This window comes from Lipophrys pholis (assembly GCF_963383615.2).
Source record: "Lipophrys pholis genome assembly, chromosome: 4".
Lineage (NCBI taxonomy): Eukaryota > Metazoa > Chordata > Actinopteri > Blenniiformes > Blenniidae > Lipophrys > Lipophrys pholis.
The window spans coordinates 24,956,385-24,980,678 of record NC_137637.1 but is presented as its reverse complement, the minus strand read 5'-3'; the positions used below and the strand labels follow the sequence as shown (position 1 = coordinate 24,980,678).

Sequence of the window (24,294 nt, the reverse complement as noted above, 5' to 3'; positions counted from 1 at the left end):
CAATAGCAGACAAATAAATCCTCCCGTCTCAAACCGCACACTAATCCATCACATTATGGCTTCGTAACACACACACAACACACACACACACAGAGCACAGCTTGGAATAGAGAAAAATCTTTAAATCCTATCAAATTGTTTGTAAGAATAAACACGTCATGTCATCTTTAAATAAAACACAGCTGAGGCAGAATTCAATGACTGATTGACCCACAGGTTGATCCCTGTTACATAACTCATTCTTTCACATAATAACTGAAGGAGCACAACGTCACTGTGTTTGTGTGTGTGTGTGTGTGTGTGTGTGTGTGTGTGTGTGTGTGTGTGTGTGTGTGGGTGTGTGTGTGCGCGCGAATGAGTGTGAAACGTGTGATGGGACAGTGGTTTACAGCAGAGGGCAGCACTGTGTGCAAATCACTTTTATGCCTTTTCAACACACTTTCTGATAAAATACTTTGATCCATTAAAAACATGAAGCCGTGCAATTGTGACTGGCATGGAAAAGCTTTCATCTTCTTAACACTGACTTTAATATACCACAACATAAATGTAAAGATAGAAAAAGCACATGAAATATAATGATCATGAGTCTCCATCGCTACGACTCCAAACTGAGTTTCAGCAGACATGTTTGTGCTTGGTCTAAATTATGAATGAATGAGATTTTAGATTCAAACAGATGTGATGAAAAATAAAACTGAGGCATAATTAATGTTAATGTATAAGTATCTGTTTACAAAAACATAAAGGAAAAATGTCTTCTCCAATGTTCATCAGCATGAGATGAAGATGTGATGAAAGGTTGGACAAATATGTCATCTTTGTTTATTGTTGTTTATTTTAGGTTTTTCAGTTTTATCTACCGGTAATTTCATTACTCAGTAGATTTGGTTTGAATTTCTGTGTATTTGTGTGTGACATCTTTGCATGTTCTTCTGATATTTTGAGGGGTTGCGTGTTTATTGGATTGTGTGGTTTTGTAGGATTTGGGGTGATTTTTTGTTTGTGTGCATTTTTGTGTATTTCTGTGAGATTCAGTGCATTTCTTTGGTTCAGTCCACGTGTTTTTGCGTATATTTGTTTCAGGTTGTTTGTGGTGGATTTTTATGAGTTTTTACTTTTTTGTACGCTTCTGTGGGGATTTTTGTGTTTGTCGGTTCGTCTTTGTCTGTAATTTGTGTGCAATTTTGTAAATCCTTGTTCATTTGTTTGTGTGTTTTTATTGGGTTATTTTCTGTATCATTGCGAGTTTGTGTGTGTTTTGTGTGACGGTGTGTGTTTCAGTCTATGATTTTGTGTGCCCTGTATGTCTGTGTTTGTGTGCGTGTTCTTCTATTGTCTCTTTGGTTGACCTCGGGTTGTGTCTCCAACTCTTCACAGAGGTTTGCGACCTTGTCGCCGTTTGTCCACATGATGATACGAACAGCCCAAACAAACTTTATTTACAGACAACAAACGTGCGGCTCTGACCTGCAACAGAAACTGAGAAAAACCGACTCATGTTGGTGTTTAACTTCCAGGAGTTAATGTTCGACCGCAGACGGATGCAGGAACGTTATTTACTTTGTGCACAGCGTTTAGTGGAAGGTGTGACAGACACCGTCTGAAGACACAAAGTGTGTGGAGTGAGCTTAGTGAGCATCGTGACAGTGGAAGGAACACAAACGAGCAAGGTTTAAATGACGGTAAAAGAAAGAAGCCATCTGAAAGCACAAAGATATTAACATCGTCTGCTTTTTGCATTTGATGCAAATTGTCATTATCGCAGTACTCAACATTATTCCATATGGCTAGTGAAGGTAATGTGGTGCAGCATACTGCGAATGCTACTCCTTTCTTGGCCAGTCTAGGAAAGGTAAAGCTTATAAAGCTCCCAGAGGATCCAATTTACTGATTTCCAAATGCAAAAGTAAAAAAACACGATTATTTTCAAAATAATTGTAATCAAACTGTTAACGATTTCACATATAATCAATGTTAAAAGTGACGTGCTCAACTGAAGTTCATCCCGAATTTTTGCAAATCATCATGAATGTGACAGCAATTACAGAGCAAACAAAGAGCGAGATGTCAGACAGTGTTTGTTTTTTTCTGGTTGAAAAATGGAGTCATGACCTGAATGTGGCTGCAATAATCCTGCTTACTGGTATTAAAGCCTGGAATGAAGAAGGGGTCCTGAGAGAGCGAGAGAGGGACGGACACAGAGACACAAAGATCCAGACACGAAAGGCCGAGGACAAGAGACGGGAAAACAGTGCTGCCATTTCCACTGAGATCACATCTATCCACAGTCGGAAGTCACTTGTGCCTGCACTGTTCGGTGGAAAACACCGGGACTGACAGTGCGGACCCTCGGCTGTGGGAGTTTCCCCTCAGCTGCCAGAAGGATAACCTTGAGTATTCCTCTCAGCAGTGACGTCTTGTGTAATCCCCTCTGATGTAATACGGGGCCGCGCCGCCGTCACGACAATGCTAACTTGATTGCTGTTCTTGGAAGATTATTGGGGTCGAGCGCTGACGTAAATCAAATACAAACTGTGCCGTCGCTGCAGAACTCGATCAACTCATAGCATTTCTTGGAAAACAGTGGAAACGGTTAAACACGTTTCAGTGAAGGCACAATTTTAATATTAAAATATCTTTGCAGGACTTGAGAGATACATGCGATTCAGTGAGACCTTTAGGACTTGTTTTCCTTGTTGTTAGAGCATTAATGCTAAAAAAAACAAAACAAAAAACAAAACACCAGCTGGGTAGTTTTGGAGTTTTGACCTGTAAATCCAAGAGATTAGAGAATTTGGCAATGAGAGGAAATCAAAAATTAATCTAATCCCACACTTCCTTCAGCGTCACATGCATGGGGTGGATTTGTTTGAACTAGTTTCTGTTATTTACCTTCTTTGTTCTTCATACTAATTACTGGATAAATGCGATCATCAGCAGGTTTCTTTTGTTGTTCCTTGTTTTTAGTACCACACGTAAAGATCTGACTCCTTAAACACGATCACCTCTGACATTAGTGTCTGTAATACAGATTAAACAGATTAAATGGGTAGCACTGGGACTGGATGGTGTGGACTTCTCCTGCCTACTTTACAAAGAATACTCATTAAAATAATTGATGACTGGAAATTAGCCATGAGTGTTAATGCATCTCTTTTGTTTAGACTGTCCAGGATGTACTCCGCCTTTAGTCAGTGTTATCTGGAATCGGCTTGAGCCCCCACGACTCTAGTTTAGGGGTCTGTAACCCACTGCTCTGGATCCACATGTTGCTCTTTAGTAACTCTGTAGGCTCAGTGAAGCTTTGGTGGTTTTCTTTTTGTAGTATTACTGCTTATTTAATACACTCAGCTAGGATTCTTATGGGAGGAATTTCCTCAGATGGTTCGCTACAACTTCCATTTGTGGACTTGAAATGATTTCTGGATTCCTTCTGATGCTCCCATTTCCCACATCATTGACTTTGTGACAGATCATCTCCCATATCACCTTTTCCTTTTCAAGTCAAATTCAGATTATATGCTGTAACGGTCTGATGTTGTTTGATCAGTTCCTCCAACACATCCGACTCCATGTTATCACCCTTCACTTGGAGGCTCGACGCGCCATCCAGTCACTTTGTGACGGACAAAAGTAAATTAACATGGAAGCATTTCAGTTTCAAGCAGATCGTTTTCATCTAAAGAGGGTCTGATGTACACAAATCCCTCAATTGAATGCTCATGTTTGCATGTGATGTCACTAGTGCTACTCCGAGGTGACCGCCCACAAATGCACATTAAATAAAACCACAATATTTTTACTTAAGCATGCAATTTAGCATGTTTTATGCGAGATCATAGTAAATTAGACACAGAGGCTATAATTGGCCTAAAAGGGATGTGAGAGAAAACCAAGACGTACATGAGAACATGCAAAAATGACTGCTTAGTGAGGAAAATGGTGTGCAGTGTGAGATTAGAGTTTCACTCCCACAGAGAAATTCACTTTAAATGTGTGAGAGCTAAAAGTCCTGCCTCACTTATATTTCAAAACACATTTAATTGATGTTTCTTTTTTTAGGAAACTTTCTCAACCATCCCTACCCGTTGCACTCTGCTGCCACTGTTTCAGCGTTGTGATGTAGATGTTTGTGATTGACATGACACTCATGTCGTGACTCACCTGCAGATGATTGTTCTTGCCTGAAGCTCCCACCACGTCCCATTGGCTGCAGGATTTCTTGGGGACCCTGTGGTTACCGCGGGCGCTGAAGCCGCCGCCCACCTCGTCGTACGGGTTCTCCATCACGTTCTCTGGCAGGTTGCTGGAGCTCTGGCTCCGGGTGATCATGGGCACCGCCCGCTGGCTGCCCGTGTGGCCACCGCCCGGGGGTGCAGGGGCCACGAGGTGGCCGGACAGGGAGCTGGATGAGTTGGGGGTGAAGGTGAATCCGGAGAGGGGCAGAGAGCGGCCTCCCCGCACCCTGCTGCTGCTGTCCAGCCCCTGCAAGGCACTACTGGAGTTGAGGTTTTCCATGGAGCGATAGATGAATTTATTTGCTGCAGAAGATAGCAGAAATATATTTTATCTTTCAGAACATTGCTTGTGTTTTAAAAGCTATTTTTGCACAGAAAGGCAATTTGAAAACACTGAATGTTGAAAAGTGAAATGCTACAATGCCATAACTGAAAGACGTGACACACTTTAAATACAATTCACTGTTGATGTGATTATTTTAAACTTCATTTGACGTGTTGGAGATTAAATTTGCAGTTTATTTCAAACAAACAATCACTAAAAAGAAGTGCAGCAGAGTTTGTGTGTAAGAATTAGTGCTCCACATCCGGATAAGAGGGCCCTGGAAATGTTGGTATTTCTAAAGGGAGGGGCCTGTAAAAGACGTTCAGGAAACACTGGAGCTTTTCAAAGGATTTACCACAGAAGGAAAGTAGGTTTGTTGGCTTTGGGGTTTCTTTCTCAGATTTTTAAGCTTCTGGCCTCTGCCCTGTGGTCAACAGGTATGAAATAATTAGAGATGAAAACGGATTTACTTTGTTTTACAAGTTAATTGCTAAATGTTTGTGAAATAATCACTAAAAACTTGACTTTGCTTTCATATTTTGACATTGACATGTTTGCTTTCATCTAGTGTGACACCATCAACTTGATGAGGTGGGACGGTCTCTGTTTTTCACTCCCTGCACATTTACCTTGGCGCTGTTCGTTGGAGACGGACCCGGCCGGGCTGGGAGAGAGCGACACCCGGGGTAGTATCCTGAGGTTGGAGTTGAGCGACGCGGACATGACCAGGCGCTGAGGCGAGGGCATCGGTGCAATGGGAACCTCCATCACATACGTGGCGGGAACATACAGCGGCTTTGTTTTACTGGCTGCTCCAATCCGCCGTACCTGTCGGAGGGGACACGGGTTTATGCACGCTTTCGCTATTTTCTCCCACAGAAAATCCACTCAGTCCAACCAAGCGGCAACGCATGCAGGGGAGGACTGGAGCCTGTGCGGAAATATCCACCGCTTCAGTTCCCCTGACATCAAGCAAACACAACTTCCCTTTTCGCAGGCTTCAAAGGTTGATGGCAGAGCTGCTTCCCTGAACCAACGTGCTCTACAGCCAAACAGCAGACACACAGATCAACATGTAAATATCATTACTGGTGTAAATCTACATGAATGTAACTTCGCTGGTCAGTTGATCTTCTGGTCGTTTTATTGGAGAATTAATCTAATCTTGTTTCCTGAATCAAGTTCAGGCTTAGTACATGTAGTTTGCATCTTCTCGCTGTGTGAGTTTCTCCTGCCTATTCCCAGATTATGAGATGAATTAGTCTATTAAAACAATGTGAGTGTATGTGGCTTTGTGTTTGCACTCCGATGAACTGTCAGGTTGCATTCTGATTTTTACTTAATGTAACCTGTGAAAAGCTCCATCTCCCTGCCACTGTCAACTATACAAACAATATGAAATATAGAGCATGGAAAAAGGATAAATTCTGCTCCTCTTTGTAGGGCTAATATTGATATTCATCTAAAATATCTTTACTCTCTCGTCAGTAAGCAAGTTTGACGTTGTTACTCTAAAAACACTGTTTTTTTAACTTATATTTGACCTTTTATAGGGCACTTATAGAGATACTTCAGAGAAAAAAACGCTGTAAATTAGTTTTTTTAACATTGTATTTTTTGTTAGTAAAGGTGCAATTTTAGGTCGCAAAGTACATTAAAAAAGAAAGGAAAGAAGAGGCGATGGAAGAAACATTTATCAATTTGTTCAACTTCATCCCACACCACTCCAGACTGAGCGTCAACTCCCCAAATAAAAGTAAAAAAAACTGATATCTCTTAATAAAAACACTTTAAAAAAAAAAGTTGCAACAAGTAAAATCAAAACAGTTTCCTCTATCAACTGTAATGTGACCCTTATAACCATCACTCTACTGGAACGTGATACTTCATGTGTCACAACAGTAAGATGGTTGTGTTGGGATCAGTTGAGATTCATGAAGTATCATGTATTCCAGAGGAAAAAAACAGCCTGATGTACGACATTCACCTCTACCATTGTTCTGCATTGATGTGGGCACACTGTTATAACACAGATAGTGACACGACCACCAGCTGAAGCCTCTTTTCCAGAGAACATGAGCCTGTTTTATGAGGTGGGTGTGCAAGCACTACACCTGAGAACTGAATAAGAATAGTCCTCTAGCAAAAACAACAATTAGGACCTGTTAAAACAAATATATTTACCCTTAAATCTTCTATTTACAATTTATTGGTGTTAGAATAGCAGGAGCTCGAGCCATGGTTGGAAAAGCAATGTCAACATGTTTCATAGCATTTTTTTTTTCAAATGATTTTTTTAAACCAATGATCTTTTTTTTTTTTTTTGCTAAAGAAGGAGGTCCAAGCCCATTTGTACCCCTGTAAGTTCCACTTGGACAGACTTTCTGTCTTGCCATTGTGAAACAGACAACCACAAGAATCTTGAGGTCACCAATTAATCTAAGACACATAATTGGATAGCAGGAGAAAGCCTGAGTACAGAGGACGAACATGCAAACTAAACACAGACGTTCTGACGTTACCTGGGAGGCAAATGACTATACGCCTCGAAAAATAAAAACCCTGTCATGCCTTTTTCCCTACTTTTCTACTTCTGGACAATTGCCAAGTCAAACTTATTTGAAACCTGTGGTATATTTCTAATCCAGATTTTCCAAAAGTCATTGACTGAAAAGAGAAAGAGCACGAGTTGTTTCCTCACCTGCCACCAGTCAGTATTGGTCTTCTTCAGGAGAATAAAGCGCTCTCCCTCCCTGATGCAAACCTGCCGGCCATCAGCCCCTCGATAGTTGTAGTCGTACTGGGCCTCTAGGACCACCGTACCGGTGGGGACCCCGCACACGGTCAACCCCCTGGAGGTCATCGCAGGCGCTGCAGCAGGCTGCTGATGCCCCACAGAGCGCCGCCAAGTACCGGACAGCATGGCTCTGCACGCAGTCCTGGTTCAGCAAGGCTGGTTGGGAGTGCACTGACGTGTGTTGCAGGCTGGGACGGTGCAGGGCAGGTGAGACTGGAACCAGGCCAGAGCCATGCTCTGAAATACACAGTATCAAAAGGAAAATCATGTAAAAACATTAGTCGGTCCTGCGAATGGGAACATAATTCTTTTTGTGTTAAAAAAAATGGCTGTTAACGCTAATCCAGAAGGAATCAATACAATAATTCCATTCTTCCCTTTTCAGATTAATTCAATTTCAGAGAAAACAAGTCACCTGAAAACACAACTTTTACTTTTTCCGAAAATTATAAAATAAATACTTATATGTCAACAGACTTACCAGCCTTTCTGTAGCTCTAAGACAATTTCAAATAAATAGATTTATTCTGTACAACAGTCACACAACACAAAGGTCTAAAATGATGCCATTTCACAGCTTGTAAGGTTGTAATTGCTGGTAATAATTTCAAATATTTGGAAAGTATTTGTGTAAAGCACGGAATCACCATAATTATTTTATCATGGTTTTGTACCCAAGCTTTATTTTGTTTTCAAATATTTTCATTAATTTCCATCGCACTTACAATGAATGCAGTTCTTAAAATGTGTTTTATTGTTAAATATTGTAGCCTCCACTCATTTCTCCTTTATCATTATGTTATGAAGAGGCATCACTCCTCCCCTGACCCCATAGAGTTTTGCTGAACACTTAAAAAAAAAAAACATTTACAAAAAAAGAATTGTTACGATCCGTCACTGCTACTTATAAATTTATAGAATCAACCAATTTCCCACTTGTAATTTCAATCTACTTGTCAGAACATAAAATACAGAGACTTGCACAAACCCACAGTGCACCACTTTGCTATTGTCCTTTCATCCCGTTAGAACCCAGAGACCCATCTGAGTGAATAACTCATGCGTTTAGAGGATGTAAGGAGCACAGTATACTCAAAATAGCATCTGTCTCCATTTCTCCACCTGAGCCAGCATCCCCAAGCTAAACCCTTGCTTTACCCAGCCAAGACCCGCTTACATAAGAGAACCTCTAACTTTCTGCCAGACGCGTAGAAAAGCAGCCTCAGAGTGCTCACACCCACATTTCTGCAAGCACACAAACTCACACACAGCGAAAGGGAAACGTCCCGAGATACCTGCAAACAGGCTGACTCACACCTGGAACGTGTCTGTGAGAGTGACGGCAACACGAGGGAGGAGAGGACGGGTCTGGGATAGACTGACGTGGAGAACCAGAGGAGTGAAGGAGTGGATGAAGCTGAATGCAGCTTGGAGTTGATGGAGAGGAGGATAGCTGGCTGAACCTTGATAATCCCACTGTTATTAAAGCACAGGAATGAATCTGCAACCCCCACGACTACAGAGAATTACAGTAAAGCCCCTCAGTACCAGCATATGGCCTGGAGGACTGTCTGTCGGACGACTGACTGGCAAACACAAGCAGGAATCTCATTGTAAAGTACACAGGACGATATCCAGGACAAGTTATCAACATGTGATGACAGTGAATAAACATCACGACCAATTATGAACAGATTAACTCAACAGACGATTGATAAAGTTCTTTATAAAAGTGGATATTCTTATTCTACTGAAATTCAGAACACATTGATGCAGGATTGTTCCTGTGTATGTATCACTGTACTGTGACAAATCAGCTCTGTGATGAAGGCATAACATAGGAAATTTACCAAGGTAAGATTAAATACTTCTTTCTTGCCAAAATCTGTCTTGTCAATAAATCTTTTACTGTTAGAATGCATGTTTATTTCTTTTTAAATGACAATCTTAAATGACCATTTGTAAGAAACATGCATTTGTGGGTTGAGATGCAGTGCTGAATTTGAGGGTCGTATTTATCTAACATTTTACAAATAATCTTTCTCAATAACAGCTAATTTCCCTATTACACTCTTGTTTGGTGGATTCAATAATCAGCATTTAAGGAAACAAACAATTGACAATATAAAATCATTTGCCAAAAAGTATTTTAAAGCAAATAATCTACCAAATGTATACTGTGTTTCTTTACTTTTGTGTTATGTTAATTTTCTAAAATATGGGGTGCCTTCATGTCCTATAATTGTGTTTGGACATATATCTAAGAGGGTTCAGATAAAAAATTAAAAAAAAAGACTTTTGAATCAACTGTAACTGTCAAATGTATTTATAAACACAGAAAATAGTTATGGGCTAACATCATGAGGGAGTAGGCACACATTATCAACCATATCCATCAAATTATTTGGATTGCAGACCAGATAAATGCAAACACTTCTGCCAAGAATTTCAACATAAACTCTCATACATATCTGAAAAAACATTGAATATATACAGTATTTGCTAAGTTTGACATGCTGTCTCAATTGGAGGATCAAATAGAGCTCCCAAAACAGCTCATCATTTATTTCCTTACACTTGGTAAATAATGTTTAAATGGCTTGTCGAGCAATCGTAGACATACATGAGGTAGTTTTGCTTCATTTGGGTGATTAGAGCTTTCCTCTGGAGCAAGCGAAAATACTGATGTGGGTGTGCTGTGTGCAAGCCTTTAAATATATATAAAGAAGCTCTCGGCTGCTTCACAGCTGAGTTTTTTTGGTGCACTAAAAGCCCACTCTTTGTTTTTGGAAAAACACGGCCAGTTGTTCTTGTTCCCCTGGAATTTCTATGCTGTGATATGAAATGACAGCCACAGGATGGATTATATCTATGTTTAATCTGTCCGGGGAGAAAACTCAATATAATTCAGCTGTTAAATTGTGCTCGACTGTTAGTTATGTTTGCACATCTTGTGTTTTTCTGGAGAGAAAAATTTACTTCTGACAAATAGTCAGTCTGTTATCATAACCTTGCCTTGGCTCGAGTTTTCAAACCCCTTTCTCAGCATGCCGTTAGCTCAGGAAGGATAAAGGGAAAAGTCAGAGGTAAACAGGAAACTGCAAAGACACATCATAGTTCGACCACAGTTTGGCCCATATCCTTTCTACTTGTTCTCCAGAGTGAGACATCATCACAGGTTTAGTTACGTACATGATTATTTAACTGCATGCTTAAAAGAGGAGATGATGAGTTGCACTGTGAACATTTTAGACTGCAGTGCTGCTCTGTGACGAGCATTAATACCTACAAAACAGAGCCTTGAAGCGGAGATTAGCAGTTGTTTTGGCTTAACAATCCTGCTGCATGACTTTAGGAATGTGTTATTGACTACTTACAAAGATTAAAAAGAAACAAAAAAAAATGTTTTGAAAGAAAACCCTAACCATACAGACACGCCTATTGATATGCCTACTCTGTGTGCACACGCAGGAAGAGGGTTACACCTGTTTGCTTCTTCCTGACTTTCAACGCTTTTTAAAACTCACTGACAAAAAGAGGTAAAAAAAAAACATATAGAAAAACACAGTCTTGCATGCAAAGGCACACTCTTGCCTCACAATGAGAATATCCTCCACAGGCCCAGGGCATACATTTGCATGAATGGGAATATCATTGAAAAGTTGATTTATTTCAATGATTCAATTCAAAAGGAGAAACTTGATATATAGTTTCATTCCGCGGCAGTGATTTCATTTATTGTTATAAATCTTGACCATTATTTATTATTGTTGATGAAAACTATAATGTTACGTTAGATTTTCCAAAAAAAAAAGAATTTTAGCAGGTGAACATGCAATATGTAGATAATGTTGAGTATTGGGATAATCAAAGGGGTAATTTAAAATGAATAGAAATAAATGTGTATATCTTTACACTTTGGACTTTGTTTCTTAAAACAGTGATCTTTTGCTTGCCCCTAATTTATACCAGCTGTGATTCAACCATGTTTGTCTCCTTTGTTTTTTTCCATCTTATGTGCATCTGCTGTTCCCACAAGAAGAGTTTCAGAGGTTTTCTGCTTCTGACTTCTCCCCTATGGCCAAAGGGTATTTATAGGCTGTGAATAGAATTTCTTAATTAGTTAATCACATCAATTTTTGTGAATCATTTGTGATCAATCACACTTTTTCTTTCATGGTTGGAATTTTGTCATTTGGAATTTACAGAGTTTGTACGGTGCATGGAAACATAATTCATCTCAGTTGAGTCAGTGTTTTGCTATAAGTATATTTTCTATGTTTATATCACGATAACAATGAATAAGAAATTTGTTTGTGCAACACTGGCCAGTTGTGATCAGCTAAAGCCCACCATGACACCGAAGTGGAAAAAAAGGAGTGAAGAAGACAGACGGATGGACATGTAATATGTATTTTTGCTAGTACAAGGTTGTATCTGGCTTGAGATTTGTAAGGCAGGCACATTAACACCACCATTCACTTACCACCACCGGCACAAAAACATCAGCCATGGAACGAGAGGATTTACCAAGTTTCATGCAAATTCGTCTGCTCGGGTAGAGTTAAAGCCCTTGATGTTATTGGTGTGGGTTTTGATATGATGCTACCAAATAGAGACAGATGAGACCGTTTGTAAAAAAGAAACCGGAGCGCTGTCGTCCTTCGTCATTCAATGACTCATGATTTTAAAATATACTTGTCAGGTCTGATTCACCAAAGCAAAATGAATAACTAATTGACTAAAGAGAAATCAAAATGATTTTAAGAAAAACATTGAGGTGGAATTAACGTAGCACAATGATTAATATCGGAATTTAATCAAGGACTAGTAGAAACAAGCCAGGTCTATTGTGCAAGCTGCATTACGAGACTATAGTAAATATCGAGTTGAAGACAGAATTAAGTGTGATGATATTGAACGACAGTCTATGAAATGGAAAAGGAGTCCAGACTGTGTTTCTATTTGTGGGCCACAGAGCAGCAGAGAATCCACTGGGCGTCACACACCCCAACATAGAGAGAAGGCCATATGGTGGAAGAGACAGACGAAGGAAGCTTGAGCCAAGGACCATGGACTCGTGACGGGTCATTGACAACAAAAACTGAAGAGATATTAAAGAAAACACAGACAGAAAAAAAAAAACAAGAATGGAAAAAAATAAGTAAGAAAGGAGCAAAAACTCCAAGCAAGTGCTGCATGTGATGTGCCTGCCTGGCTTTGCTTGAGTGCTTTCACTTCCAACTCACTCCGTGTGCATCCAAGTCCGACCGAGTTGAAGAAATGGAAAGTATACAATTTGTGCAAGCATGCATGTGAGAAAGCCAACGAGAGAACGGGCGTCTCACCAAGAAGTGATGAGAGTGAGTCTACGATGGCAAGGTCACCGGCTCACTCGACAGTCAGATCTATACGTCCGATGAGCTTTAAACACACACCCAATCACAACAGGGAAGCCTTTGTCATGTTTACAAAGCAGAGAGGTTCCGGGAAAGGTGAGGGAGAAAGATGGACACCAGCTCGCAGCTCTGTCCTGCAGACAATCAAAGATTCAAGCACACAAACACACAGTTAATCCTATGAAGCCGAATGATCCTCCGTCTACTCGATAAACCCTTGCTGACCCTACCTCTCCTCGTTCAGCAAGCACTTTGCCTCACACACACAAAAAACAGAGCCGGAGAGAGTGAGCATCATCTGGCTGTTACCCATCCATGCAGATAAACCATATTTGAACTGGAGTAACAAGAACACGGTGGACAGTGTGGGGTGGGGACAGAGTGACAGAGGCCCTGATCAAACAAACACAACCAGCTGTTCTGCTGATTGATTGAACTATTGATCCAAACACAGGGCAGGCCGGTCAGCTAATGGGGATCACAGGCAGACCGCATGGATGTAAACACTGAAGCAGCCATTACAATATATACCAGAATCACCTCAGACAGTATTTGACGTCCTAACGCACCTTATGGAATTAAACGAGTGTAAAGTATTCAAATCTATGTGTATACAGTATCAGGGAATTTTAATGTGGATGGAAGTGGCAAAGAACTATATTCCGCAGGGAACATTTTGCCCGTGTTTGTGTTCTCACATGTAAATTGCATGTTTTTTTTTAGATTCCTACAAACACTCACACGTTCACCTGCCATCAGTCAGGCTGGTCGCTGATTAACAGACACCGCATATACAGTGAACATGGGTGTAGGTTGTTTATGAGATGAAAGCATTATGGACCAAACAAAAATCTGTCCATAAATCAATGAAGTCAAAAACAAATGACATAATAAAATCTTACTCACATGCTTAACAAAAATTTACATATGCCCAGATGCCTTTGCACGTTTTATTTGAGCAATTTCAAAAAGTACCAATACATTTTTATATGGAATCAACTTTTATTCAGAGTACATCTTTTGCTACAAATTTACAAAAATACTTGACAGACTGAAATACATCCATCTATGTATTATTGCATTATGCAGACTTTGGTCATAAAGTGGAGGCTGGAGTCCATCCTAGCAGATATTGAGCAAACTGCAGGATACATTCTTCATAGATCAACAGTGGTTGATGCTTCAGGCAATTTTCATTTGTGTAAATACTCTGTTTATGGAAATGTGTTTATGTTTGATATAGTTTAATGTTAATCGATGAAGTGCGTTCCCATTGTTGTCATCATATAAGCACACATATAAACAGCAGAGAAGAGACTTCCTGAAATGCAGTGAGCAGAAAAATCATTATGTTTACATGTGACATGCAGACATGCAGCCTGGGACACATGGACCGTACATTCACATTATCTAGCCAGACAGAGGAAGCCAACCACGGATTAACTGATGATATAATGATGAAGCCTGAGAGGTTTGTGAATACAATGGGCAAAAAGAACATATTTACTTCTCGAGAGTTCCAGAAGTGTGATTACCGCAGTGCTAAACAGTAATCACACATCAGCGCTTTTATTAATATCATTGGCTGCCTGTAGAATCTAATATATTTCTTGAAAAGCTCTCAACAACCAGGATGCATCATATCGTAAAAATCTGTTAGTCCCCAGCAGAAGACTTTGTTCTCAGAGTGCTGCTTACTGGAGGTTCCTTGGTTTTCTAAAAGTAGAACGAGAGGCAGAGCTTTCAGCTATCAGGCTCCTCTCATGCAGAAGCAGCTCCCAGTTTCAGTTAGGGAGGCGAACACTGTTTGTCTCTACTTTTAAGGTTAGGCTTAACGTTTCCATTACTTATTCAATGAAGCGTATTAAATAAAGCTTAAATTTGGGGCTGATCCAGGTCACTCTGGAGCTTTTTTCAGTTAAGCTGCTATAGGTTTAGACAGCTGGGAGACCTTCTCTATTGAGTCTCTCTGATGTTTTGCAATGTGTAGAAATTCATGTTACCTTTGTACAACATGAACATTATGTACATCGCGCTATCTTGTAGTCTGTGCTCTCTCTTCTCTGCCCTCTTTCTCTGTACTTTCCTGCAGGATCTCAGACTGTGGAACAGGGAGTTTGTGATCTGTGCGTTCCCCCATTAAGTCTCCAGAAGGTTGATGAGTTTTTGCTGTCAGATGTCAATTTATATGTTTGTCGCTCTTTGTCCTTTTCCTTTTTCTTGTATTATTCCCCAACTCCAAACCAGTGCCTCAGAAAAGCTGCTAACTGAGTCTGGTTCTGCAGAGCTGGGTTCCTGATAAATGGTGTTTTTCTCAATGAAAGTGTCAGAATATGATTCTTGTAATTGGGCACGGAGTCTGCCTGATTTGAGTACTGGCTGAGATTTCACACAAAGTACAAAAAAAAACCATGATACACAACCTTTGAGTGACTATTGCAGAGTGACAAATCTGCAGGCAAAATCAAAATACATCCGTTTGAATATAATTATCATCACATGATAGCACATCTATTCAGTCTGTGCTGATGTGTGAAAGGTATGAAAATACCCCGTATGTTAATCAGAAGCATTAACAATATGGTGTTTTTGATCTTGATATCCTATAAAAGGTAGGAATGGAGATGGAAGAAATACAAATTACAAGGTTAAGGGGATGGAAGCAGCACCTGAAATAATTCCAGGGAAAATAAAGTTGGACTGGTGAAAGAAATAAAAGATGTCACAACGTTCAAAACAATGGAATAATTACCCCAAATAGTTTGAGCCTCAATTCAAAAACAAGCTCATGAATGAATGACGTGCTCGGCTCCCACAGATTGTTTGGGATCGGCGGGGCTACCGAACCTCACCGCGGGGCAGGTCTGCACCGGAGTGAAGGCTGATGGTGGAGAGTTTGGTGTCATGTCATATCCATATTCATTCCATACGTTTGAAGTCGAAAGAGGGCGGCTTTAATAATCATGGCTACATGGTGTTCAAAGAGAGCCGAGACGTGGGGAAGAGGAGTATGGGGTGAATGAGGAACTTCAAAGGCTTTTACTCGCGCATCCGCTAACACACACTCGGCTGCGCGTTCGCCGTACTGTATTTACTCCAAACGTGAAACACAATGTTCAATAATGTTAATTACCAAAGCAGAAAGTGAAAGTGAGTCGATTCATGTTAACAGGACAGCAGATTTCATCACTGCGTCAGCCAAACAGCGCCTCATATCTGAGCATTTCAGCAGAAGGCAGCCGGCGTGTGATCGCCACAGACAAACAAGCGTCCCGGTTTGTTTGCAAAACTGGCTCCAAAGTTTTAGTCAGGTGATGCCTGTGTCGTGGAGTATTGCATCACATCATGCATTATGGGTAAAAGGAGTTGTAACACAGCAGTATGTCTTAGAACAAGCACAGAAGCTCCTTGAAATGTGCTTAAAATCAATGCTAAACCAAGCTGTATGTTATATTCCTTCGCTTAAACTACATCTGAAACAGATTCCATGATAACTAAGTGGAATTTTAAGCTTTGATGACTCAAGATTTAATACTTACTTTCAGAAACCGGCTATGATGGAGTGGTAATGCCGCCACGCCAAAAGTTCAGTCAAAGTTTCACAATTTAGTTTCTGTCCTTACATTTTAAACCACAATCAACACTGTTTTAGTCATTGTACTTGAGTAACTAATCAACATATTAAGCTTAAAATCTGGCCGCTCTCAGCCCGATGAGCAGTTCTGCTGAGGACAGCCTTAAAAGGGAGAATTCACTTTGTCTGTGGATGTACAGTTATAACTACTAGCGCTGATGTCTCTCTCTCCATATGAGACACATGCCTCAAGCCAAAACAGCCTTTCATCCTCCCAAAGCCATGCATTATTGATGATCAGACCAGAGAGAGACACTGAAACACACACTGTGTTTCCCAGTGTGATGGCTGCCTGCTGAACATGTGTGTGTAAGTGTGTGTGTGTATATGTGACTAAACAGGTGGGATGCATCCCTCCGGTGATTAGCTGAGTAAATTATCAGAGGGCCAATCAAACAGCGGATGATGACAGTAAAGCAGCCATTGGCTCACACTCGCCACTGTCATCATGACAACAACCTCTGTGACCAACTAGCATCTGCAGCTTCTCTAGTATGGGTTCAGTTTTTGTTTTTTCTTCTTCTTCTTCTTCTTTTTCTTTCTTGTTGCACATAACAACATTTCATATGTGTGATGCCATCATTTCAAGCGTTTGCTGACGCAATACTTGTGTTTACAATGAACCCTGCAGCCCGCATCGACACGTAGCAGACTCCTTCAGAGAGTTCACTTGTATAACATTCAAGCTCTCATTTCCCCCATTTGAATATAAACAACAACCAGACAGGCCAGTGTTTTCTTTTGCCATTTAGGCAAAGTGGCGCAGCGTTGCCCAGGGGGCATTTTAAACTCTTGAAAAGAATTAATTTAAGCATTACTTCTTTTCTTTTTTTAATTAGCCTGTGCATTTTACAGGAAAAAAAAAAAAAAACACTACTGGAAGGTGAAAAACACACCGCTGGTACAGTTGTTAATAAGTAATACGCTTATTCCAGTAATAGAAATAAGCTTATGAAAGTGCTTCTTATTTCCAATAAGCAGCTTAAACAAAGAAACAGCATAAAATGTTGATCTCACCTCATGATTTCACTTTGAAAATAGTGGTATCACCATAGTTATAAGCCCGTTATACACCTGGATAGTTCTGTGTAGAATAAGACTTCCAATATTTATTTTTTACTTAAATCTACAGTGAGAAAATCAATTCAACATTAACATTTCAGAACATTGGAAGAACAGAACTGTCTTGTCGAGACACATATTTATCGTACTAATTGCTTTGTTGATTTTACAGTCTTAAACCTGAATAGCAATCAGTTTAAAATGAAATAACATAACAATAACAAGGTTCAAATTGATCAGCTCCAACAGCAACGACTCAGGATCTTGTCTTTCTCAATGTATATTCAGCATGAAACACTGCAGCAAACTGTTATTTCTTTGTTGAAAATCAGTCTAAGAGTAATTGTAGAATCAGATTTCGAAAACAGATTAAGTTTGTGGTAAATTGATTTCTTACTGGAGATATTGATAAAAACAGATAGAATCTTGTTTTTTCGAATATGGAAAGTCATAATAAAACAAAAAAAATATGCATTATACTCAATAAACTAAGAATCTCTTAGCACCAAGCACTTTCAAATTATTTCTCCAATAGTTTCCATCTGAAGTGAATAAAATGTCACATACAAGTCAAGACTGATGTTTTACAGAATGAAAAAAATAAACCTTCACTGGCTGGGCTGGCGGGTTGTTTCTGAGCCTGTGGGAATGTGCGGTACATTGATGTTTCTAATGAAGAGCGCTGAGCTCCATTGATCCACCGGGGATGAGAGTGAGCTGTCAAAAGCTATCAGGCAAGTCGAAGACCCACTTTCAGCCGTGTGCAGCTGAAAGTGAGCACGATACTGTTGGGGCACAAGGAAAAGAGCAGCTAAACCTCCCAAGGCTAAAGGCATAGGGAGGAGGCAAACACACAGACGCGGCTTTGATGCCTTCACAGGGTTAAAGGGGTTATTTGCTCAATAAAGCAACATTACACAAATACAAATAAGGGCCAGGCTCTGTCAGACATTAGTAATAAGTGGAAGTGTTTACCCACAGGACCTTCAAATCGAAGGTTCAAGTACTTGATGCTACAGAGTAAAGGGTATGGAGTTTTCTAAGAATATTATATAAATAAGACAGTAGTGTGCATATTTGGAAAAGAGAAAACAAATGGAGCAGTATACTCCTGCTTGAAAAATAGCTAAAAAAAATTTTAAGCAAGAAAGACAGTGAGCTATTGATTTGCTGTTAATCGACTACACCTGAGTCAACTAATCAATTTAACTAAGAGGAAAACTTCAGTTTAAATTTTGTGACACAGGGTCAATATAGGGTACCTGGTCATTTTAAAGGAGACATATCATGCTTTTAAATCCTTCCTTTTTACATATAAATCATACAGTTGTGGTCTATATAAAGCGGAACTTCAATGCTTGGGTCTGAATTCCTCATTATTAGAGCTCCACAGGCCCCTTTTCTACCCCTTTTCTGATGTGCTTCTGAGAGCAACTCGTTTTGGGGCGGTCTCTTCAAATGCAAATGAGACACTTCATACCTCGCCTCCTCTCCAGGTTGCAGAGGTGACACTCGGTTCAACGTCACACTGTTCGGCCATCTTTGTAGTTTGATAGAACAGATACAATTATCTAGCGGCGCAGAAACTTTATATTCACACATTATTTACAAAATGTCAACAACGGAAGATTTGTCCATCCAGCCATACATGTTGGAGCCAGAGTCGGACCCGGCGGAGCGAGATGAAAATGACGATGATGCACCTGAAGAACAATGTCTTCATATGGATGTAACGCAATGGTGTGTTACTATATTTACACTAACTTCTCCATCCATGCCCACTACTACAATACTGCCTGTATTACAACGACTATTTAACACAGAAGTTACATTATAATCTAAAACGAGCACACAGCGCTAACATATGAAGACGGTGCAACTGCTAATGCTAACAAAACAATGACAGGGACGTCTTATCATCACACTTTTTAGCGTTATATACAGCTTACCGAAGTGCTCTGTTCGTCGTCTCCATAGATAGAAGGAACTGACGCTCAATCAGACGAAGTCTTTCGGCAAATCCTTCTTTATACTGGCGGAGGTTGCTGAAGCAGTCGTCCTTAAAGTGCTTCGCGCACACAAAAATGACCTTACCCACAGATGTGGGTACATTTCTGTGAAAAATAAAACTCAACCAGGCACTTCGAGAAGGTTCTGATGCTGGGAGATGGTTGTAACGAAGCTTGTGAGTTACTACATCCAACAACCGAACATTTCGACTTATCCTCTCGTAACTTCGGTTGGACTACAAAATCGCAGCGAGAAACAAAAATGGCGGATTGCTCGAAGTGTCGATGTCCTAATTTGGCAGTTCCGCTGAGAATACTGTGACGTCATTGTTCAAAAAACGTAATAGAGAATAGAAAAATCGAAACCGATCGCAAAATATGACCAAAACAGAATATAAAGATATCGACGGAGCACCTGAAGAGACTACTTTGAACTTTTCTGTACTTCTAAACACTCTAATTATACAACAAAATGCATTTAAGGGCTAAAAAAGTGGATTTAGCATGATATGTCCCCTTTAAGTTATATTCCCAGCATGTTGCCAATAATCACTGTTGTCATGGTGATGGTTATAGAGTTGTACCTATACACCCTATTGAAATGCAGCGATACTAAAAAAGGAAGCAGGATTAATCTGGATTAAAACAGAGCACAGATGTGAATGCAACTGGAGCTGCTACACACCACAGTATTTATGTCTGGGGAAGCTCCTTGCGTATTGACAACAGCGTTAGAAACACTTATAGGCTTGATCTAAAAAAGGCTTGCGGATACAAAAACAGGCCCAAAGTACCGATCCACCAATAGTGTGCGCTGAGGACTATGTCTTTTGGAGGTGCCAAATACCACATACTATCTATTTAGCATATTTTGAAAAAATTCATGTAGAAGAATGTGATTCACTCCCTCAATTTTTAATGTTTTTGAAAAATAGATACAATTCAGCTCAGCCTTAAATAGAGATGCTGCTGATTACTCTGGTAAGATGCATTTCCTGAGCTGTTTGCTCAATTCATGATAAACTCAACCTTTTACCTTGTGATTGATCATCGTCCATACTATATTGTTCCCATGGGTTTTTTTTTCCAAATGTATATTTTTATTCGCTATAATGCTCAAATACATTTCATAACTTACTCCACTAACATGCTCCATCCACTCGCTCCATTGTAAAAGCAAACAGACAAACACAAGAGTGATGTGATTTCCAACAGATTTTTCTCAAGTCAAAGGGGTCTAAAGCATTGAAAAGTTTGCCTTGTTCTTAGTTACCCTCTTGCGAAATCCATGTGAAATGAAAGGGCCATCTATTTCTCCGTCCAGAATCATAATAAAGCCACACAACCCTGTCAGTTATATTCGAGCAGTTTGACATTAGGTGGCCTATTATGACTGCATTCATCTTCTTTGGAAGTTAAGACAATTAAGCATGTTTTATCCTGGGAAGAAACAATCTGATTATTCATAAACATATACAAGAAGTAGATCATACTACAGTTATAGCAACACCTCTCATTATGAAGCCGTCAATGGAAAAAAAAACATAGAATGACTTGAGACTTCCCAGACAATTCTCTGAATCACATTAGATTTGATCTGTGAAAAAAGGCTCCCAGCTAGATTGGAGCGGCTGGTTTAAAAGATGGTAAGTGAGACCAGCTTAGTTGTGTGGCAACTTTGATCATTGTGGTAGCCACAAGAAAAGTCGTCCGCACTTCCAGAGGGCCAAATTGTGACCTAGCACATCTGCAGCAAGGCATCGGATTTAATGAGAAAGGACTTATTGCATGTCTCTGATTTCAATCAACATGAATGCATTTGACATTTTTGCCTTGAAATAAACTCAGGGAAACAGTAATTTGGAGTCATTTAAAATTATAACAAGCTTAAACGTGCTTGAAATGACCACACTGGCACCCTACCATCACATATGAAACCAATTGTTTTTTGGGGAATTTGGAAATTGGCATGTAAGCTGCAAAGTTTTGGGGACGGGGGCCACATATGGTCCACGGATTGCCTGTTAGCCATGTCTATTAGGATTAGTACACAGACCACAAGACAGTAAGATGTACTGGAGGTGGGAGAGCTGAGGATGATGAGGTTTTCAATGGGGAGTGATCAGAAGGACTGAGTTATGGCTAAGTACATTAGAGGGGCATCTCATGTTGGACAGTTTAGTGGGAATGTGCAAAAGACAAATTGAGATCGGTTTGTTCTTGTATGTAAAAAAAAAAAAAAAAGATGACAGTTATGTAGCAGCGAGGGGGAACATGCAGGAGACTGGTGTGAGTAATGAAAATACAAGAGACGAGATAATCGGGAGGAAACAACTGGAAAGAAAAAGAACAACAACTAAAACAAGAACAACATTGTGAAGAAACATTGAATTTAATTTCAGGCAATCATTTTCTGTCTACGCTTACCTGAATGAAAGTGTCAGGGGGATGGAGCCTATTCCAGCTCGCTTTGGACAGAGCGCAGCTCGAATCCTGAACAAGTCCCTCACAAAGCCAAGCTGAAACATGTTTCACTACATAATCCTGCGGTCTTCTGGACACACATTCAGATCAGAGCCAACATCACTTGGAATAAATGTGTGATAAACTCAAAGAAACATCTTGCAGTCCATCATCGATCTATATCACTTAATCAACTCCTCCCGTAAAACATTTTCACCTGGACAAAATTGACTGGATTTGTAATTTTTTTGGCAAGTTTGCGTCTGTTGACGCTCAAAAAACAACTAGAACTGCATTTAAATACAAATCAATCTGCTTTAACTATATCTTCAATGTGAAATCTATTTCTGCACAAGCATGACTCATGATGAGCTCATGTGAACGCTTTGTGACAAATAAATGGTGCAAATAAAAGTGATGAATTAACAGAAACTTGTGGCACCGACAACACTACAAAAACCAGTTAGAAAACAGCAAATGAATACCAAAAACAAAGCATCCATCTGTCGCATGTGGGGATTTAGGTCTGTTGAAGGACCAGATGTCATGAAGCTACAGGTAGAGGAGCAGTTGTCTGGTGTACTGCTTTGTACAAAGTACTTAAGTGAGATGAGGTTTTTCGCTCGTTCATGATCTGCCGCTGTAGGATTTTGCTCCACAACTGAGAGTATGCATGCGGAAGCAGCTATACTGTACATCTCACACACAGGGACATAGATCGCAGACTGGCTCAAATGTCCCGAGAAGCAGGGTAATCTCAGCGTTAAAACAGCGTAAAATGTTTCAGTCACTCAATCTCCCACTAACATCCTCAGCAGAAGTCTGAGTCCAGCACACGGGTGATTACATTGGACTTGTAACTCTCCTCCTAATACTGCACATGGTACAGGGCACTTTTAATCAGCAAAGTTGCAAGTGGAGAATAATCTTTCGAGCCTGTGTTGTCACAGGCTGGCGAAAAGGGAGCAAATCTCCTGCTTTGTATGGACTTAAGAATGATTATGAAACGGCAAAAATGCGTCAGTCAAACTGTTTCCATCACAACCTGTGGTTAACCCGTCCATACCATTTCTGTGAAGCATGTGAGAGCTACCGAGCAGCATGCAAATATTTCCAAATTCACCACATATGTAAAGCGATGAAATTAAAAAAATATCTTATCAGCATGACATTTGAAGAGATGATAAAGGGGAAACTAAATAAAGTCATCACTGTGTGAAACTAAAAGGAAGACAGTGCATCAGATGTTATATGTGTGCACATATGGGAGCGTTTGAACAGGAAACTCTCCACAGGAAATGGTTGGAGGTTAAAACGTTTTAGAGTGACGAGTTTCTACATTGGCCCTGTATGACTCTCATCCAGTGTCAGCTATATTTGAGTAGTTGTGACAGGGTGAGATACGTGTGGTTTAACACAATGGGAAATTCAAGAGTTGTGGAAAAAGAAAGCTTACTATTTTAGTGCTGGAGCTGTCACTGTAACCCAACTGTTCACCTATTGTTGGAAGACTGGTAGTACAACTTTTTTTCCCCATTAGACACACACATCTCCCATTCACCTGCTGAATCCAAAACATATTTTTGGCACAAAGATTGTCCACATAGTATTTGTCTTCATTATACTGAGGACATATGCAACTTTTTGCACACACTTTAAAGTAGATGGAACTAATCTGATACTTGGTTATGTATTAAACAAAGTAAGGCTTAATGACATGTTATTGAGAAAGAAAACACTCGCTGCTTCCATGAAGATACAGAAAAGTGTTTACGTAAGACGAGAAAATTCGATTTACCAAAACAAACAATAATAATAATAATAATAATAATAATAATAATATGGTGCTTTTAAATTACTCAGTGTTCAAAAATAGTTTTTAATCAATGGCCACGTGCAGCAATAACAACACAAAAAAGTGTGTTCCTGTAAAACAGATGAATAAAAACGCATAGAAACTATGACAGTGATTTTTGCATTATACCACAGTAGAATAAATCCCGGACAGTGTTCACCATGTTGCATAAATATAAATGCGGAGATTTGCCTGTGCAGGACTCATCACTCACCTTGCAGCGACGCGGTGACAGCTCTGCTGTGTTTTGTGAGCGAGCTGCAGAGAGATCAGCAGTTGCGTCTTGGTAAAGTTGCTGCGCTCTTTTCTCCAGGGTATTGGTAACTTCACATAATTTACCTAATGGAGACACAGGGAACAACTCCGCTGTGCACTTTGGCAAATTAACAGTCACGCATGGGCACTAAAGTCGCCCCTGCAGGCTGCAGCCCATGATAACAGAGCCTGTTCGCTCTTTAAGCGGATAAAAAAATAGCTTGGACTACACGGGGTCTGCAGCACCAACATTG

At 40.1% G+C, this 24,294-nt stretch overlaps 1 protein-coding gene across 2 annotated transcripts in view; it reads right to left on the bottom strand.

Moving 5' to 3' along the window:
- Positions 1-24,284, bottom strand: part of arhgap9 (Rho GTPase activating protein 9) — a 52,023-nt gene extending 27,739 nt beyond the window's left edge. For both annotated transcript variants that reach the window (XM_080461388.1, XM_080461389.1), the window contains exons 1-4: positions 24,000-24,284; positions 7,268-7,600; positions 5,196-5,394; positions 4,168-4,544 (exon numbers count right to left, since the gene is read on the bottom strand). In XM_080461388.1, coding sequence (XP_080317514.1) covers positions 4,168-4,544; positions 5,196-5,394; positions 7,268-7,489 — 798 coding nt within the window. In that variant the 5' untranslated portion in view covers positions 7,490-7,600; positions 24,000-24,284. The remainder of the gene's footprint in view (positions 1-4,167; positions 4,545-5,195; positions 5,395-7,267; positions 7,601-23,999) is intronic.
- Between the last annotated feature and the right edge of the window lie 10 nt (positions 24,285-24,294).